General features: G+C 39.0%; 3 protein-coding genes across 19 annotated transcripts in view; 1 reads left to right on the forward strand and 2 right to left on the reverse strand.

Annotated features, from left to right (window-relative positions):
- LOC145964967 (sex-lethal homolog) overlaps positions 1-7,394 on the reverse strand; it is a 92,262-nt gene extending 84,868 nt beyond the window's left edge. For 4 of the 13 annotated variants that reach the window (XR_014436575.1, XM_083088136.1, XM_083088148.1 and 1 more), the window contains exon 1: positions 566-1,045. Coding sequence is in view for 1 of the 13 variants with exons in the window: in XM_083088139.1 (XP_082944265.1) it covers positions 2,463-2,497 (35 nt within the window). In the remaining 12 variants the exon portion in view is untranslated. Of the gene's footprint in view, positions 1-565; positions 1,047-2,462; positions 2,748-6,885 lie in introns of those variants that run through there. The other 9 variants (XM_083088142.1, XM_083088143.1, XM_083088144.1 and 6 more) reach the window with 5 other exon arrangements.
- A 105-nt stretch (positions 7,395-7,499) lies between these two features.
- LOC145964974 (uncharacterized) lies at positions 7,500-11,442 on the reverse strand. The gene is made up of 3 exons (XM_083088160.1): positions 11,311-11,442; positions 9,896-10,410; positions 7,500-8,718 (listed from the first exon to the last, which is right to left on the reverse strand). Exons 2-3 carry the CDS (start codon positions 10,202-10,204, stop codon positions 8,446-8,448), a joined length of 582 nt encoding a protein of 193 aa, XP_082944286.1. The 5' UTR covers positions 10,205-10,410; positions 11,311-11,442; the 3' UTR covers positions 7,500-8,445.
- The window catches only part of Spg (dedicator of cytokinesis spg), a 50,448-nt gene continuing 41,483 nt past the window's right edge, over positions 11,079-20,043 (forward strand). For 4 of the 5 annotated variants that reach the window (XM_083088107.1, XM_083088109.1, XM_083088110.1 and 1 more), the window contains exons 1-4: positions 11,079-11,379; positions 18,571-18,654; positions 18,972-19,165; positions 19,634-19,782. In XM_083088107.1, the coding sequence (XP_082944233.1) occupies positions 11,343-11,379; positions 18,571-18,654; positions 18,972-19,165; positions 19,634-19,782 (464 nt within the window). In that variant the 5' untranslated portion in view covers positions 11,079-11,342. Of the gene's footprint in view, positions 11,380-18,570; positions 18,655-18,675; positions 18,882-18,971; positions 19,166-19,633; positions 19,783-20,043 lie in introns of those variants that run through there. The other variant, XM_083088111.1, reaches the window with a different exon arrangement.

The raw sequence follows: 20,043 nt of genomic DNA on the forward strand, positions 1-20,043 counted from the left end.
CGCGCTCCATTCACGTCAATTCAGGAAACGCGCGAGCCGAGAGCGAGGAAGGGGAAAAAAATTTTCCGCGTACTCGCGTGTTTACGAAACGCTGACATTCGGTCGTGATCGTCGTTGTGTTTAAACGACACCGCGAGACGTCGTCAACAAAAGCGACGAGAGACAACAATGAAAACAGAACGAGAAACGGGAACGCGGGAGCAAAAGGGCGGGAAAAGAGAGAGAGAGAGAGAGAGAGAGAAAGAGAGGGGGAAGAGATGGAATTTTCAAAGTTCCCCAGGAACGTAACCTTTTGGCCTTATTTCGAAGGTGCCCGGGGAAAAGTGGCCCGGCGGATTCGTGAATCGACCAAGCTATCGAAGCGTGGAGGGAGAGGAGCGAGAGAGCGAGGGGTACGCGGTAGGAGGCAGGTGGGAGGAGGAAGCGAGAAAGAGCGAGAGAGACGGAGGAAGCGGAACGCCGAGAGCGACGAAGAGAGGGGAAAGGCTGCGTCGCGCGCGAGCGAGCGAGCGAAGGCGCGCGCGCGCACGCGCACACAAGCGTACGCACTTATGCGTGTACGTACCGGAGAGCCACGGAGAAGACTACTAGTGGAATTAGAATCGACGGCGAGTGACGTCGTTCGCTCTCGCTCTCCTCTCCTCGCGCCGCTCCAATGCACACCGACGAGGACGGGTAATTATGTAAGCGCGCGTACTGTCAGCATCGCGCGCGCTTCTTCCGTTCGACACCCGCGATAATCGCCGCCGCCGCCGCCGCGCTCCGCCGGATCGCGGCGGAAATAAGGTCGCGCGCCGCCCGGAGTAAGGGACGCGCGCCCTAGGGAAGCTCGAGCGACGCTAGAGGGCTCCTCGGCGGAGCGCGGAGAGAACGACCGGGCACTACCTGCGGCAGTTTGACGCGATGCGTTGCGAATGCGGGGGACGACGCGCGCAGCCAACGACGCGACGGGATGCGCGCGCGCGCGGGAGCGTGCGTCTGTGTACGTGTGTGTGTGCGCGAGAGCGGGAAAGCGCGACACGACCGACACGCCGCACGCGAGCGTACTGACTGAGCCCCAGCCCTGACCTGCCTCGCGCGACACCCTCTCGCGGCACGCTGCCCCACTATTCGATGATGACGACGACGGCCGCGAGGATGATCTGCGCCGCGTGACGTATCGCGGCGCGCGCGCGGGTCCCGCCTAAAGTCTAGCGTGTTTACGCCACGATCGCGACGGAGCGTCGACTTTTTCTCCCTCTCTCTTTTTTTCTCCTCTTCATCTTTCCGCGCGCGATAACCGGGAACGACGTCGGACAAGAGTATCTTAAGACGCTACCGCGATCCCGGAATTTTCGCCATGGGCGATCCTTAGCCATCTCGGGCCGTACAATGATCTATTTTTAGGTTATCCCTCCCTTTAATCGTTTTCGCGCGTGAAATGTACGTATTTATGTCTCTCGCTTTTTTATCGTTGTCGATTTTTAGGCGAAATAGCTGCGCGTCTCCCGAGGGATATAATCGGTGTCTTGAAAATTCTGGCGCGAATCGCACGGCAATTTATTATACCGGGATACAATCTGCGAATGGGGTCGACCTTGTGTAAGGCGTCTCTGGAACGGATCGTTTTCCGCGCGCGCTGAACTTTAAGACGTTACGTTACGTTACGTGAACGCGGCAAAATACGCCCTACTTTTGAGTGTCGCAAAACACGCAATTGCTGCAGCGTATTCCTTTTCCCGTACTATCGCGCACGTGTTTCCCCCGTGCAAGTTCTCGGGCGAAAAAGATCGATCGTCGCATACGAAATTAAAGGTCTCGTAACACGGAAACACGTTGCACGGATAATCCCCGACGTAAGGGACGTAAAAGGCCGCGGCTTAATCGCTCGCACGTGTCTCTCGGAGAGTTTCATAAATCCCAGCCAAAAATACGGTCTCCGCATCCTTGTCATACACGTCGAAAAATAGACGATTGTCAGAAATAAGCGCGCTATTTCGCTAGACGTAATAATCGCGTGAAATAGTTCGGCCGAGCCTCGCGTCAAATTATTTCATCTCGTGTCGAGTTCATAAATTCCACCAGTTTCACCAGCTATTAATCGCGAACGGAAATAAATGTATTACTTTTCTAGGAAGATATCTCCAAGAGAGATGGATTGCGTAACCCGACAATTATTTTTGGCGTAATATCGGGAATAGAATCTTGACGTTTCTCAAATTTCTGTGTCGCCTAAAAACTTGATCTTGGAGATAATTCTACATATTTTTACACTCTACCCCTTCTCTTCACTCAAATATTGTTAGATTTGTTCCGATTTTACGCTAAAAAAAATGGACCAAGATGTATCTCGAGTTTCTTTCAGAAAGAACCGATAACCATGTTCATTTATCTGGTTCCTTATCAAAATTCTATAAAAAAAAGAATGATCTCGCTATTAAATTTCACTAAACACCGCAAAAAGGAGCCGACTGATGGTGTACCTGAAAGCAGCCTCCCAGGAAGGGACGGCGAACATCGCAGGTTCACTTCCGTTGCGTCCGGTAGGTTTTCTCAGTCACGAGGACAACGAAAATGCACGGCTCTCTGTCACGAAAGGCCGACGCGCGAGTCATTTCATTTCTCGCGTCTCGCGTATTTTGTTTTCCCAAGGTCGTTTTGCACGCTCGCATTTTAACGATGACCTGCCATCACCTGTCTTGTCTCTACCGTCAACGAATTCATCGAGTAAGAGTGACATCGGCTAAAATTGCGCGATTCACTCGACGTCTGATCGACTTTGCGTATCTCGAACATGAAACAGCAGAGCTGTTTTACATGAATATCTATAAGAATTTATGCAAATTACGAAGAAATATGGGAAAGGTTAGATTAATCGATGATACGTTTCGGATTTAAATATCAATAATATTCGCGATCTCTGCGCGTAACGTTTCTTATACATGTAGCGTGTAATTTTTCATGCTCAATCGTTATGCGATAAAATGTGACATGGGCGTGACGTTACTCGCGGAATTATATCTTGCCAAGTTAGCGAGAAACGGATCTGCTCGGAATCTGTACGGGCGCATTACAGGACACTGCATTGCGCTACAATGCACCGCTGCTGTCATGTTCGCCCCCCTCCCGCCCCCACCAAAATTTAGCGGGAAAACGCCCAGCCTCGCGAAGGGATCGAATAAACGTGATACTTTTCAACGCCGACAATAATTCCTCGTCGCTAATTAATATTTTTTTATTAGATAAGCGACGATATTTTTCCCTTATCTCCTTTCAACGGCTTAAAGATGGAACAGTTGATAATGGGTCTGTTCTTTTTAGCTGCACTGCTGCAATAAGTTGAAAAGAGACAAACATACTTTCTTTCACTCTAACTAATTGCACTAGTGCAGCAGTGCAATCAGAGTCACGAAATAACGTCAATAAGGTTGAGTCGGCAACGCCATGTTTTTACTAAAACCGGAAAGTATTGGTTGGATTCCAATTTTTTCGTCTCACATTTGCTGCCCATTTTGCTCTTCGTTCTTTATCGCGTGGAAAAACTTTCATTACATATCCTTTTTCAGTTGAATTATTACAATTTAATGCGGAACAACTAGGCATGTTTGTAATTTTAAACTATTTAGTAAAAACATGACGGCACCAATTGAAATTGGGGACGTTATTTCGAAATTGGGGCCGTTATTTCGTGACTTTGATGGGTGGGTCCCAGAGCGTATTACGATACGCGCGTATCGAGCGTATTGAAAATCTGACCAATCGCAGACGTTCCGCTGTTTGTGATACGGGAAAGTTACGGGAAGTCTCCACCCCACGGTCTTACATACAGGTCTGGAAACTCAGGCCTTTTTTAGTGGTGGGGGAGGTCTCACTTAGTGTGTCCGTTTTTCGACTAGAAGTCGCAATACGAGCGAGAGAGACAGAGATAGACGGCAGTAGTCGTTCTCTCTCTAACATACGTCTAAAATGACTTCTAGATCGCAGCGAACCTAGCAGGCAAGCCGTGAACTTCCGAAAAACGGACACACTAAGTGAGACCTCCCCCACCACCGGAGTTTCCAGACCTGTATGTAAGACCGTGCTCCACCCTAAAAGAACAGGCCCAATAACGTTCCGCCAATAATGTCACGTGTTTTCGAAGCGTGCTCGAATCGCACGTGTATCTAGATATCTATATCTGTACATCGTGACAATTGGTTAAAAAGTGCGGATATGTTCACGCTAAATTAATTTTATAACCTACGATATTAATGCATATTTTTTAATCTTATGTTAAATTTCTCACAAATGTCAAACTACCTCTCAGCTGATTACAAGTCGTCAAACGTCAACTTGGAGACGCGCAAGAAATTTCCATAATTTCACAGGGTCAATGCATTATCGGACGAGTAGTTTTATATCGAATTTCCTTCGCGAAGGAGATCGCGCGACTTGATTTCTATCGCGCACTTGCTACGGCGCATAATCGGAAAATATAAATGACGAATCCGAGGATATCGCGTAACACAATAATGCGCGGTTCCCGTCGATGTAACGTAAAAAGTTCGTGAAAGAATGCAGTCTAACCTTGCGTTTTCGTGCGAAACCCGCTTCGACTTGAAGGATCAATGGAAGGAGCCGGAAACTGGACGGAACCAGGGTCTATGCTCCTTTGTTAAAATTTCAACCAGCGTTAAAAACGCCATCTGAAAGTGTGCCTTCAGATAATATGAACTATCTTCCGAAAAATCAATATGGTCGATCAAAATACGATAGATCAAATGTGGATCAAATACGCTTGAAGACACGTGTTGCAATATATTGTTGTCAATTGTAGTATTAAACAGTGTTAATTTTATTATCAACCATTCTCAGTTGTATATATGTATAATTATTTTTTATCAAATACATACTTGAACAACTGTAATGCAACTGAGAATGTGTTGATAATAAAATTAACACTGTTTAACACTACAATTGACGACAATATATTGCAATACGTGTCTTCAAGCGTATTTGATTCACATTTGATCTATCGTATTTTGATTTTTCGAAAGATAGTTCGTATTATCCGAAGGCACACTTCCAGATGGCGTTACTAACGCTGGTGCACATTTTAACAAAGGAGTTTGCAAATCCCTGCGCTAGGTGTAAATATGGATCTACGGATAAACAAGGATCACGCTCCATGTAATTCCTCCTTTTCTCTTTCGGCTGGAAAGTGCCAATTGCCAACGCGTGCGAATGTTTATGCGAGCGTCGACAACGTGTCGCGAGTAAATTGCACATTTTTTTTGCACGGCTATATAAAATCCACTTGGAAAGAGCCAGTAGTGCGTTTACCTATGGGCTTTTGGGGCTGGAGCCCTAGGGCGCCAAAGCGCCAGGGGCGCCATAGCTTTAAAAAATGAAAAATGAAAAATGTACGTTTCGATCCTTCTTTCGGATCATCCTCAGCAAATTGTGAATCGGATCAAGTAATGATGTATATTTTTGTATGTAGTTTTTGTAATTTGCTTTGAGCCCCTGGGCGCAATTTTTATAAACGCGGCCCTGGAAAGAGCAAATACGTATAAATTCAAATATGATAATTCAACCGCGAATCAATTTTCTTACGCGAGGAATAGGATCGCGTTACAACCTCATGATAAAGCAAATTCTTGTCGCGATTCCCTCTCTCTCTCTCTCTCTCTCTCTCTTTAGGATCGTAAAGGAAGATGCTTTCATTCTTTTTAATTAAATATTTCGTCATAAAATGCTAAAATAAGTTATTAATATAATGTTGCGGGGCAAAAAATATATATAAATATATTATCGTCATAATATATATTTAATTATATATATAAGAATGTTTAATTAAATATTTCGTCATAAAATGCTAAAATAAGTTATTAATATAATGTTGCAGAGCAAAAAATATATATATAAAAATATATATAAATATATTATCGTCATAATATATATTTAATTATATATATTTAATTATATATATATTATATAGAAATCACGCGAGGATAGAATAAGAAACAAAATCATTCAAATGCTATTAACTGGCCAAATATAAATGGATGCAAACCTGTAGACCAGAAATCCATAAAATAAAGCAGCTAAGAAGAGTTATAGTCACTTATAATTTCGATACAGTTTATTTTGATTCAATTGCGTTTATATTAGAATTCTTGAATTATCAAATTTAATAATGAAAATGATATCTTTTTGTAATATGAAAAATTTTAATAAAAAAGGTAGGAAAAAACTAAATTATAAACAGCACTTTCCATATTGAGTATAATTCTATGATGTTAAATATTATATAGACTACAATGTAATATACTGATATTGTATTCATTATTCAGATTTGAAACAAGATACTATAATGTTAAATATTATATAGACTACAATATAAAGAGTAAGAGATAGCAATATAAGAACATAGATAGGAATGTATCCGCAATATTTGCCCATATTGTGTGCTCCATTTTTTTTCACACAAAAATATATAAATTATTCTTATGGTGAAAGATACAGATAAAGGAAACGCGATGATCTCGATACCTTAGTTATTTTTCGAAGATAAGGAAAGTTTCCTAGAGTGATAACAATCTTTTTCGCAATTTATGGAATTTTTCATAGTATTTACCCGCTTATTTTATGTTCTACTTTGCACTATCTTTGTAATTTTGAACTCCTGTATCATGTGTTACCGTTCCTTCATCATCGGATTCATTGTTCTTTAACGTTCAATTTTTCTCTACCGTGTTTGTAAATTTGATATATATTGAAATTTGGCGGTGCGTAAGAAATTTGCACATTCTAAGCACTGTCTTTCCAGACACTGGATTGCCACTTTCAAACTCTTGCAAGAGATGACAGTTATGTCTTCATCTTGCAGTTGATATATTGAAAGTAGCGACTCGTAACTCTTACCGGCCTTGGAAGTTCAGCTGCTCCGCGTTCCGATTCCGGGCGCATCGATGCGTCTCGTGCCGTTTCGACGCATACTTGGTATCGATCGAGTCGGGCTTCCCGGTTGCGGCTTCACGACGTCGCCTCTCGATCGCCGTCACGATGAATACGCGGGTACACAGGCCGCGAAAGCGATGTACGGATGATTATATATATGTACGTGGCAAGTTATAATCGGTTATGCCCGATCTGCTCGAAACTTGTCACCCGATATATCCGCGGAAGAAAGATGGCTAACGCAAAAAAATGCTCTATTGCAAGTTGTACAACTGTAGAGAAGAAGTTGCAATGCAAGGGGACGATTGGGTAACGGATATGCAAATTAGATTGTCGCTCTCGCAGGCTTATAAGAAGCTCTTAGGAACCGTTCACCAGGAACTCGAAGATACACCTTTGCACTCGCGTCCCGCAGCGAGGCGAATTCGATCAACGAATGGCTCGATTATCCACTTGCTTTGGACAGCTTTAGATTACACTGCATACTGCAACAAGACGCCATTGATGTCGCGAAGGTTGGGACAATTCAAAGACGTATCCCCGAAGGGCCCTGAATCGCTTTTAACAAACATCAAATGGTCCTTTTTCAATAGAAAATTTTATTATGTGCCAATAAATAAATTAAGATTATAGATATGTGGTAGCAGGGCTATATCGAGGCCGAATATTGGAGCTGCCTTATTTTCGTTTTTTAAAGCAACGATTTCTCTTTAAAAACCGCTTGTATATTTTCTAAAGAGAATATATAATTAAATATATATATTTATATATATCTCAATAAAACATAAATTGAGAATACTTTGCGCGATGATTTCGTCGGAAAGGATAGACGAATAAACGAGATATAATTCTTCTAGAGATCTAATCATTAATCAAAAAGTTGTGCATTTTTATCTTGTGCAAGACAAAAGACTTTACATCTATCCGCTCAAACGAATAACTCTGTCACACGATATAATAATACGATTGCAAAGTATTCTCAGTTTACGATATAACAAATTTAAAATGCATTTTTTGAGTATTATAAAAAAAAATTGTCCAAGAAATTACTTCTTGTATGCATATCAAAGAGAAAAAAATCTTCCAGTCTCATAAATGTTTCTCCAACGTTTTCACACGAATTTTGAGATTCTTTGTTATCGCTTTGATTTTCCTGATTAATATCTTAACACTGAATACAAATTGTTTGCCCTGCCGTATCTCGCATATATTACTGGGCGGGATATATAGATGTATAAATAGATATAAAAAAGTAGAAATAGAATCTTCCATGATATACATATGTGAAGTAAGCGATGGAATGAATATGGAAGATACGTTTAGCATATCTATAAATGCTACTTGTATAAAAACAATCTTGCCTCGTGTACGCGGCGAGTCTCTCGCGATTAAAAACGTAAATAAATTATATTCGTTATATAGATGTTGTTGCACAAGGCACGCAATCCCGACTGCGTTCAATAGGAATTAAAGAGAGATCGACGTTGAGTATTTTTCGAGGAGGAGGCCCTTCTTCTGGCCCCTTTATCTCAGTACGGAGAATCCTTTGGCCTTTGTAAAACGAAACGGTCTGCAGTTTATGTAACGCGTATTACATTCTGGTGAGGCTCGCACCGGCGTGCTGGCGTCGTTCTCCTTGTCCCAGGCGTGTCTCGGCGATTCGATGTCAAAGGGACTGTACAGTTTCGTCGGCGTACGACCTAGAAGCTGGCGGGAGCGGGTCTGAGGCGTTTGCATGTTGCACGGCGATTGTTGTTCCTCTAGCCTCTGACGTCTACGTGTGGAACTTCTAAATTTCTGTACACAAAAACAATTTAAATATTAGTTATATGCTCAAGTTCCTTTTTCTTACAAACTTGTGCATAATTATCTTCTTATATATAATATTATAGTACAGACCATTTACATTGTTTTATATTTTTGCAAGCAAAATCTTTATATACAGGGTGTCCGATTCGTGAGGGACCAAACGAAAAGTGATGATAGATTGGGTCAAACTAAGAAGAAAAGTCCTCTACCATTTTGCAAAATTCGCAATAATTATTAAGTAATAAGCAAAAATGTCCCGGCGCATGAGAAGCGGTAAACCGCTTGTAGTGTGTGATTATTAAGTGATCAAACGAAAAGTGGTGATAGATTGGGTCAAACTGAAAAGAAAAGTTCTCTACCATATTGCAAAATTCGCAATAATTATTAAGTTTTAGGCAAAAATGTCTCAGCGCATGAGAAGCGATCTGTCTACCGCTTCTTATACTCTGAGGCATTTTTGCCTATAACTTAATAATTATTGCGAATTTTGCAATATGGTAGAGAACTTTTCTTTTCAGTTTGACCCAATCTATCACCACTTTTCGTTTGATCACTTAATAATCACACACTACAAGCGGTTTACCGCTTCTCATGTGCTGGGACATTTTTGCTTATTACTTAATAATTATTGCGAATTTTGCAAAATGGTAGAGGACTTTTCTTCTTAGTTTGACCCAATCTATCATCACTTTTTGTTTGGTCCCTCACGAATCGGACACCCTGTATAATTGATAATAACAATATATATAATTGATAAATTATATAATTTGTATAATAATAATATAATTGATAATAATAACAATATATATAATTGATAATAATAATATAATAACAAAATTGATTAAGAATTCTTTTTTCCTAATTTGTGACATAACTTTATGCTGATTAATATGAACAAACTAGGATATTTGATAAAATATGACTGCAAATTGTGCTTCTGTTTTCAATATAACTTTGATAGGTTGTTTTGCACAATCCAATGGAAAAATGTTTCTTTTTTTATTTATATTAGTCAGGATTGTTACTTTATAAGGAACAATATTCATTCAAATGTATATGTTGACAGAACCATTTGGGTCTGTAGTAAACTACAATGACACAAGATGAAAAACAAAATTGATTTCTCATCACAATCCTTCAGCAAATCGACTTACAGTCTCTTTACCTGAGATATCGTGCCGAAGGTTGTGCGTACGGAGGATATCGTTTTGGACAGCTTCTCGGCGCCGTTTCGTAAGGCTCGTCTCGAATCCGCGGACACGTTGCCGAGGCTGATGTTGTTCCAGGCCCGGTCGGTCGCTTCCTTCGTCTTCGGCGATTTCTCCTTCGCGCTGTCGCCGGGGGGGATCTTCTCGAATCGATCTTGCAAACGCTGGCGAAGGTTCCGCGAGGTCCGCACCATCTCCGGCGAGTTTCGCACGGCGAGCACCTCCCGGTGAAACGTAAACGACACGCTGCGCGAGTCTGGCCGCATGCTCGTCGCCGATATTTCGATGTCGTGATGTTTAAGTCCTACTGTCGCGAGCCTGGGATTGCCTGGGGCCTCCTCCGATATACTATACGAGACTGCTCCGACCCGATCGAAGGACGAGACGTGACGAAACACGATCGTACCCGTTGCAGGCCGTTGAAAACCGTTTTCGTGCGAATTTCACGACCGTCTGATACTCGGAATGACAGCTAGAGGGGAAAATCGGAAAGTTTAGTAATTTCTTTCTAAATATGGCGTAGCCAATCAGAGACTCCAATAACAACATGGCGTAACCAATGAGAGATTTGCTGCTTTCCCATTCGTGGATTCCTCTCTCTATTCTTTTTACCCTATCGCGCATGCCTCTCTACTTACTTCATACACTTGGTACACTTGGCGCGGTACGTATTTAGACTTAAAGAAACAAACTTTGCATTTTTCTATAGAAAAGACCGTTTTAAATATTAGAAAGAAAGAGCGATAGCGTTCGAATCTCTTTCTCTCCTTCAATTGTGCAAGAGAGAAAGAGATCCGACGGCTATCTCTCTCTCTTTCTAATATTTAAGACAGTCTTTTGTACAGGGATGCGAAGTCTATTTCTTTAAGGCCCGGCATCAACCTTATTTTGGCTTTAAACGAAAAAAATAAATATATATCTCTTTATTTATTTAGAAAAAAAGATAAAAGATAGATATATTTAAGATAGATATATTTAAATTAAATTAAATTAAAAGATATATATATATTTAAATCTCGCTTAAATCCAAAATAATGTTGGAGCAACCGTAGAGTCCCTAGACATATGTATTCTAGGGACTCTAGTACCACGTGACGCGCGTTGTCCGCCGTTCCGGCCCAAAGCGGGGGAGGGCGGCGGCGTTGCCGTCAGTCGGCCGTCGCTCGCGGTCCGTACCGGCAACGTCGCCTCGGTACGGCATCCCGTCGTCGTCGACGCGGCGCAGTGTGCGACACCCGCGCGGTCAAACACGCCTAATGTTTGTGTTTTCGAATTTCTCGTGATAAGTGCATCAGTCGTCGTCAACACGAGCAAGTGCAACGCGCGCGCGACGAGAGACAGCGGACGCGTTGTCGTGGCATGTAGCTATTACCTCCCCAGGATCCACGTCGTCGGCTTTCCGAGATGTGGACGACGACGAAGACCACGAAGTACGGCGTCGGTGAGTTCTATCGGAGCACGCACGAAGCTCCCTAATCTTTCCCTTTCTTTGCTCTTCGCGGCAGCGAGCGAGTCGACCTGTCAAACTCGCGCCCCGAAAAGCGCGCGCGCGAGCGCGCGCGACTTCACGTCGCTCGCGGATGACAGCTCGCGCGATTTCGCGTCCGGTGGGCGTTTTCGCTCCAGCCGGATCGTCTCAAGAGCGAGAGAACGTTCACATCGAGAGATCTCGCCGGCGACGTGTGTCCGTGCGCTCGCTGCATGTGCGTGCGTGTGTGCGCTCCTGCGTGCGTGTGTCTCCATTCATGCATTGATCGTGCGCGCGAGTAGTAAAGTTCGCGCTTGATAAGCCCGAGCCGGCTCCAGGTTTGCGCGACGGGATTTTTGGATGCTCCACCGGCGTTCTTTATTTCGAATTGTAATTTAACGTCGTTATCGTCTATGATAATGTGACAGATTTCAATATTTCCTTTATAACGATACGTCTCGCGCGACGTCGTTGGCGTTAATGCGTGCGCGATATTGACAGCTTGTCATTAGAAATTAGATTCGACTTAATGTCGCGATAAATACGATTCCGCGTCCAATGTATTACGGAAAAGTGTGACTCATATTGTATTATCTTGTTTTTATTGTCAAGTCACGATAAAATGCATAGAAACAAAGAGCATATGATAAAGAGAAAATGAGAATTTTTTTCTAATATTTAGTATTTAAAATTACAAATCTATGTGAAGCTGTTGCAAGTATTTTAAAGATTCTTATAATTTTTCAATAATACGATAGAAAGATTTTCTTATATATGTAATAATATTTTGTTATTATTTTATTATCATTTGGAATTAATTTTTATAGTTCAGTTTTACATAAAATTTTTAATATAATAATATATGTTTTTAATATAATATACACATATACATATGCGATATACAACATTTTAAGACGAAAATTCTAATACGAAAAAGTCGAGGCTTTTAATAATTTTCAAATGAGAAAATTTCTTAAAATGTTACAAAGAATTTATCATTAAAATATTTATCGCGAATTTAGAAACACCCTATATATATATAATGCAAAATCCATTGGAAACAAAGAAAGCAAGAAGGAATATTTTTTACAAAAAATATGATATTATATTTCTTGAAACGGATTCTAATATAGAATAGTCTCGCGTTTCGCGAGAAATATGAAATATGAAATAATGACTTGTGGTATAAACAGAATTTGATCGCTGGAATGTTGAACATGACGAAAGGATCCGTCGCGTTTGCTCCAAGATTTCTGATATGAAAAGTACGCGAAGACGAGGAATAAGACTTCGACTTTGGGCTCGGAATCAATTTACGGACCGGCATTTTTTTCGCGATTAATTAACGCTTGCTTAAGTCCCGGCATCGTTTAAGGTCGTTAGCGTTGCCGTCATCTCGATCTTTTCCAAGCAGTGCAAACGACTCTCTAATCCGATAAATAGCGCCTTTAATCGTGAATCATCGATCCTTTAATCTTCTTTAATCTCCTCTTGGCCTCTCAAATTTTCTCGAAGGAGCCGTTTATTTGGAAGAGAAAGTCTGTGAAATTTATCGGACGAGACTTTTTCACGAGAAAATTATCGTATAATAAATAAAATAAGTAATATTGTGAAAGTATTTATAAAACAACTTAATTATATATTTTAATAAAATTTTATAAAAATAAATAATAACATCCGGAAGAAATATCCCTGTCGCAATAACTTCCGAGATTTTTCTCGATCGTGCATATATATACAGCAGATTCGCACTGGCCAAGTGTGTATGTCAGCGACGCGATTAAAGCACAATCTTTCAATCTACCAATGTACGGCACTATTCACGCGGTCATGCCCCTATGCATTATTTCTTTTTAACGTCGGTCATAGATGTAGAACCGTAACTGCGTTTCCCTTCCTCTCTTTCACTCTTTCTCTCGCGTGACAAGTCTGCAGATACGTTATTGCTGGCCATTACCGAGACCCTCGTATACCGAACCCGAAGCGGCAAAGGCCAGATCCATCCCGGTTGGAAAAGCCTTACCAGTACTATCCATTTTTTATGGTTAACTTGTGGCTTGCACACATTTTCGGCACCAATCCCGTAATGCTTCTACCAAAGTTGAAAATATTTTTATTTCAAATTTTACGGAACGATCTCCACAGTTCCTACATTTTTTGGAAAGTTATTTATGAAATTTAATTACACATCAATAAGTTTCTACGCAGAGAAAAATATCATTCTACTGCCAAGAAAAGCGATTACTCAGTTTATTTTTCTTTTTTTTAAGTAATAGTTTTCTTCAACAAAGAAAAAATATATTCTTGAAAATAATATATTCTTGATAATAGTCTTAAAATATACTCATCACAAGTGTTGGAAAATCTCATCATCATGTACTCGAAAGAAGAATTTATTTTCTCTTCAAGAATATTGTAAAGTTGTATCAAAGAAAAATCAAACTTATTTTGCGCCAACTCTAAGCAAACCAAATTTTTGTTTAAATTTAATATTCTTGACTAAAATACCGCACTTACTAAAATTCAGAATATATTCAATTAAAATTAATGCTTGTGGTGAACTTATGATATATTTACGGATATACAAACTTGTGATATACTTAAAATAAATAATATTTATTTGAAAACAGTATACATTTTTCTCTGTGTATCTTTGAGAAATCAACGATATTTTATAAGCGGAAAATATCTCGTAAAAATTATTATATATTATATATACAGAAATTTTTTTTCTCCTTCTTGCTTTTGTACAATAAATTTCACGAGAAATTTCTGTATTAAAGTCTGTTATTCGTGTTATGCAATTATTAGGTCGATGAATATCATATCCATCTACGAAAGAGGCACTCTAATGCACGAAGTACTTTGGAAACTATTCGATCGCATAAATGTTAGAATATTAGCATCGGTTATCTCGCAATATATATGAGAAGCATTATATCGGTACACTTCCTGCCGTCTTGCCTTTGCCGTTTGTTAACCACATTTTAAGCGCGCAAAAAGTCGCCGGTAATTCAAGCAGCATGTACATACGTACCGCATGGCCACCGCTTTGACGCTTTTGACATTTTACGATCGCGCATATATAAAGCAACGTTTCCGGTGCGAAAAATGTACGGCGAAAATAGTCGCGATGGCAATTTTATCGCGAGTCTGCGAATTCCCGGATAAATCTAAATTAATAAAATTCGCGAAGAATTAAAACAACGAAAGAGACTAATATATACATTAATATATACATTAATATATACATTAATATATACATTAATATATACATTAATTTAGAATCTTTTGATAAAATCGAATATACAGTATTTATCATAAATAATATTTTAATTTTTACAATAATTTTATTACTCTAGTTTTTATATAAATTTATTGCAATTTAATATAAATATAATTTTTTTCGTTTCGTGCATGTATTTGATGAAAAGAGGAAGTATACAGTATTTATCATATAGAGCAAATATACAGTATTTATCATAAATAATATTTTAATTTTTACAATAATTTTATTACTCTAGTTTTTATATAAATTTATTGCAATTTAATATAAATATAATTTCTTTCGTTTCGTGCATGTATTTGATGCAATATAGATTTTCAAGTTTTAAATATTACGGCTAGCTCTTTGCCAGACATTTTTTTTGCGAAGGATGAAAAGAGGAAAGCACCATTACGAGGATCCATGAGACATTATGATTTCAGACGTCATTGTTTATGTCTTCGTTTCGCGACCCTTCCGAATAATGTATCACCGGCGTTATTGATGTACGCCGGCTGCGCACGTGTGATTGTACCACGTGTGTGCCGTGTACCGGTGGGGGCACTAATGGTGCTCCCTCGTGTGAATTTACCTTTCCCTATTTTATACTTACTATCTCATCTTTTATTTTCTATCATATATTTTCTATCATATAATTTAATTTCTCAACACAAACGTTCTTTTCCGAGAGGGGTTGTATCTTTAACAATTAGATAAAGATTTAATTTCTTTTTCTAGCGATTTTCAACGGCGTTAAAATAATCACTGCAGACATAGGCGAAAGAATTCGTCTGGAATCGCTCGGTGAGAAAGGGAGCATAGGGTCGGAAAATTCGAGGAAAGAACGATAGAAATGGCAGCCAGGCCTGTGGTCCCCTCACGGGTCGCGAATGTTTCGTACGGCCGAGAAAGGGAGTTATCGATTTAATTCCCCGGGAAAAGCCATGGGGGAAAGCCGCGCGACACGAACGTTTCTCGGCCTCTCCTTTGTTCGTGCTGCAGGAATGGAATTTTTTTTTGTGCGGTACGCGCACATTTTTAGAATATAATACATATTTATAATAGACAATATTATATAATATATACGTGTATATGTGTATGTAATTTTGTTATCTCATACGAGGCACAGAGATAAAAACTGACCTCGTAATAAAGTTGCGGAACTATGCTTTTTTCTCTATCGCATCTTGTATATTATTTTTTTTCTGTATCTTTGTTTTGTATTTTACTATTTTTCTATCGTTACTAAATTTTATTCCTTGTTTCTTAACTTTATTCTCTTATAATTTCAACCTATCTCAACCCTGTCTCGTTTAAATTTACTCGAGAGTTTCCACGTTATCTCTACATTTTCACTTTGTGCGAAGAAATTCGCCAACATTTCAAGAGAGAAATGAGTTCATGAAGAAAATTAGATTGTCTGTTATGTGGACAAAATTTTCTATCGAGGCCAGAAGAAATTATGCGGAATAGTCTGTCTGCCATCCGGTGACGCAAAACATTCTGTATATAAGTGACATTCTATTGATCGCGCTTTCTTGCGGCAAACACGTGGCAAATGCATTGTCGCGCATCCTTTGCCGACTGATCACTAAAAAATAGTCATTGTTATTGTCCGATGGGAGAAAAAAGAAACTTGACAGCTACTATCGCCATTCGCCACAAACGTTTCGCGCCATTGATTCGCAGAGATTTTCCTATATTTGTTCGCAGTTTCACGAGCTACAAATCAATGGAACGTTTCGTATTGTTATTTTAATTTGTTCGTTTTTTATCGTGAAAATTTTACACAATTGGAAATATAAATAATTATATAAATTATATTAAAAAGATAAAAATATAACGCACATGACATATAAGAAGATTTGTGTTTTTTAATAATTATGTATATGTATAATTATAAAATCTAAGATCTTTTTTATATTTTTTACAATATAATTCTTTAATTCTCGTAAAATATAATTTTCTCCTTAAATTACAAAATTTAGTTACTATTGATTCTAGCTTACATCACTTTTACCTTTAAATGCGAGCTGCGAAATTAAAATTCGATTCGCATTCTCATTAGTTTTATGTAGTTGCAAATCACATACGCTACATCACGCGACATTCGCATTTTTGTGCTCGGTGATTATTTATTTTTTCGTTATGACGCGTATGATGAACGATATCGGTTTTCAAAAGAATAATCGCGATGGAAAATGGACAATTCGTGCGTGTAACGCTGTCGAAAATTGTGCCACGCAGTCCTACACATCGCACATCGCTCGTAGACAGCCCAGTGGGCGAGCAAATGCGCAATGGCAGTTAACGTATATACAGGATGTTCCGAAAAGTATACGAGTAACGATATTCTGTCCTTGACTTTAATTTGCAAGTTTGTATCTCCGAAATGTCAACTCGCCAATTTGTTAATTTTTTATATCGTTATTTTATAATAATAATTTGCAATATATTACCTAAATTTTACGAAAAGTACTCTTTGAAAGTTTTTGATAAGTTATATTTTAATAGAAATTTTTACGACAAAAATTTCTTTGTTGTTTAGAAAGAATGTTAAAAGCTAATTTCCGACATATCTCTCTTTTTAGAAATCATATGCTATTAATAAATTTTCATAATAAAATATTACTCATGTGTTAGAAATTTACTGATCTGAATATTAATTGCTAAATTAAAATAAACAGAGATGTGTCTATCATATCAAATAAAGAAACACGAGATTTTAAATCTCTCGCTACTTTCTTGACACATCCTGTATACCTACGCATACATGAACCTACTATAAAGCATACCCACGAGAAAACGCAGGAAGAGTTAGAGAAAGAGAAAAAAAGAGCGACAGAGACAGAGACGGAGAAAGAGAGAGTAACGCGCTCATTGAGATGCGTCTCGCGTGTATTTCTCCGGCAGTCGTGGACCGGAAACTGGCTCGTCATACGTGACGAGTATCCGGTGCCCCGGAGTCAGCTCTTATCGGGACTGACAATTTTAGGAAACAAGACAAAGTGGCATGTATCGATATCTATTAAAAAAAGAAAGACAGAAAGAGAAAGTTATATCAATCTGATGCATGCATGATGCATAATAAGCTGTATTGTTGTCGATATCACTCGCCTAAATTTGGTAGCTATTGATGGAAGAACACATGCGTAAAAGCGCAGTTGCGATACGAGAAAGGAAAATTAATAATTCATATCTCTGTAAAAATGATAGGCAGAATCTTATCACTTTGATGCGACGACATTGTAATATCTAACATTGTGTCACATCAAGAAAATTAATATAATTAATATATATACATATAATTATTCACATAATTTATATTATAATTAATAAATTTTTTATAATAATTTTATTTATGACTTATTAACTTTTTTAATTAACTTTTTCTCACAATATTAAAAATAATATATATTATTAATATAACTTAATATATATTATTTTTAATGCTGGGAAAAAGTTAATTAGAAAAGTAAATAAGTCATGAGCAAGTAAAATTACAATAAAAAATTTATTAATTATGATATAAATAATGTGAATAATTATATGTAATTATATGTAATATGTGAATACATATATGTAAAATGTTTGAATATTACAACTTTATATGCAATTATGTATGATAATCTTATTATTTTGGAAAAAAAATGTGTAATTATAATATTGAAGATTATATTATAATGCGCTCTAAGCTGTAATCAATGCAAATTTAGGCGTGATTTGCGACAGAAACGTGCAAGTATCGATCGCGATGCTTATGTTAGTTTACACCGGCGAGATCTAGTTAACCGATGAAAGACGACGACGCTCGTTAAAAATATCATTGCGTCATATTGCATCGTGACAACACTAGGCTTTCATTGTCAGATAATAGTCCGTTATGTTCTCTTTTACAGCTGTGTACAACTGGCGAGGGGACACGCGTTATGGACTACCCTTGGAAATCGGAGAAACCGTGCAGATTCTGGAGGAGTGCGCGGGTACGTTATCCGATTATCATGTTATCTCTCATCTTTTTCTCTTTTGAGGCCGATCGATATACGGATCGTGCGCGTGGCAAGTTCCGCATTCGTTTTAAGGTCAAGGGAAACGATGAGTTCACCGGGAAACGCGATGATGTAGCATCCTGAGATTCGGACGGACTCTCGGTCAGGAATGATGTTGATGAGAAAAAGAAATTAAAGAGACGTACATGGGGCATTCTATTGTATGATTCAAAGATAAATCATTTAATAGATCTTTGAATCGATTGATCTCTATTTTACTGAATTTTCCGGGATTTTCCACGCAATTCCAGGCTGGTACAGAGGCTTCTCGACCAAGAATCGCGCGGTGAAGGGGATCTTCCCGAGCACGTACGTGCATCTGAAGCCCTGCAAGATCGACAATGAAGGCCTCTTCGAGTCCGTCATACCATTGGAGGATCCGGTGGTACGGGAAGTCACCCTGGTTCTGCGGGAATGGGGTGGCATTTGGAAGAGGCTGTATGTGGTGAGTATATTTTGTCCCGAGCTCTTCGCGTTCTCTCGTCCCCTGCTCTGCTTTAACTGCGAAAGTAGTCTCTGCCTTTGTGAACTTAGGCTAAAAGGAATATTTTTCCGTTATTAAAAATTGCGATCGATGAGGAGAAAATTGCGATGTTTTTCTTTTTCATCTCCTTTGTTCATTCTCTATTATTCATTGAAAATTTCGCCCCGTCATTTCCGAGATCTATATGTATACCTTGAAGTTTATAAAGGTTCTTCGAGAGAGAATAACTTCCTTTATTTCTACAATTTTCTTAATAACTAATATTCTTACAAATTAATTTTCTAAGGTTTTTAACGTTGCATAAAATTATGCAAACAAGTAAAAGAAATTGATTTCACATGCATATCATTTTTTCCATTTTTAAGAGTATCTATACTTTCTTAATGACTCGAAACGCGATCGTGCATCTATATCTGCTGTTTGTCGCAGGAGCGCGAGGAGTACAAATTCAACGCATTGCGCAAAGTGATGCGAGAGCTGCTGGAATGGCGACGGCAACTTTTGGCCGGCACCCTCACCACGGATCAGACGCGGGAGCTGAAACTACGGATAATCAATAAAGTGGATTGGGGGAATCGGTAAGTCAAGAAAAAATACACATCTTGCATTAAATTCGCAGCACGTAGGGACGAGATCATCTCGCTCCTCATATCCTTCAACAATTGGACCGCGTCCCGCGAGAGTTACTTGGCTAAAGTTCCCATCAGTTATAGATTAAAATATTTTAGGTCGCGAAAAATAACTTTTTCGTAGCTTCTCACTTCTCTGAGAAAGAGGTGATTTTTATTGACGTGCAAATTTATTCTAATTAATGATAGTTATTATATAATCGCATTAAT

This window comes from Camponotus vicinus, unplaced genomic scaffold (genome assembly GCF_025532165.1).
Source record: "Camponotus vicinus isolate PSW18456_S1 unplaced genomic scaffold, iyCamVici1.0 SCAF_14, whole genome shotgun sequence".
NCBI lineage: Eukaryota > Metazoa > Arthropoda > Insecta > Hymenoptera > Formicidae > Camponotus > Camponotus vicinus.

What these genes read in the sequence shown, in the direction of transcription:
- LOC145964974 (XM_083088160.1), bottom strand. Translation starts at nt 10,204, where the DNA reads ATGCGGCCAGACTCGCGCAGCGTGTCGTTTACGTTTCACCGGGAGGTG. An exon ending in CCTTCGGCACGATATCTCAG is followed by an intron (nt 8,719 to 9,895) that starts GTAAAGAGACTG and finishes TTTTGTGTACAG; the next exon opens with AAATTTAGAAGTTCCACACG.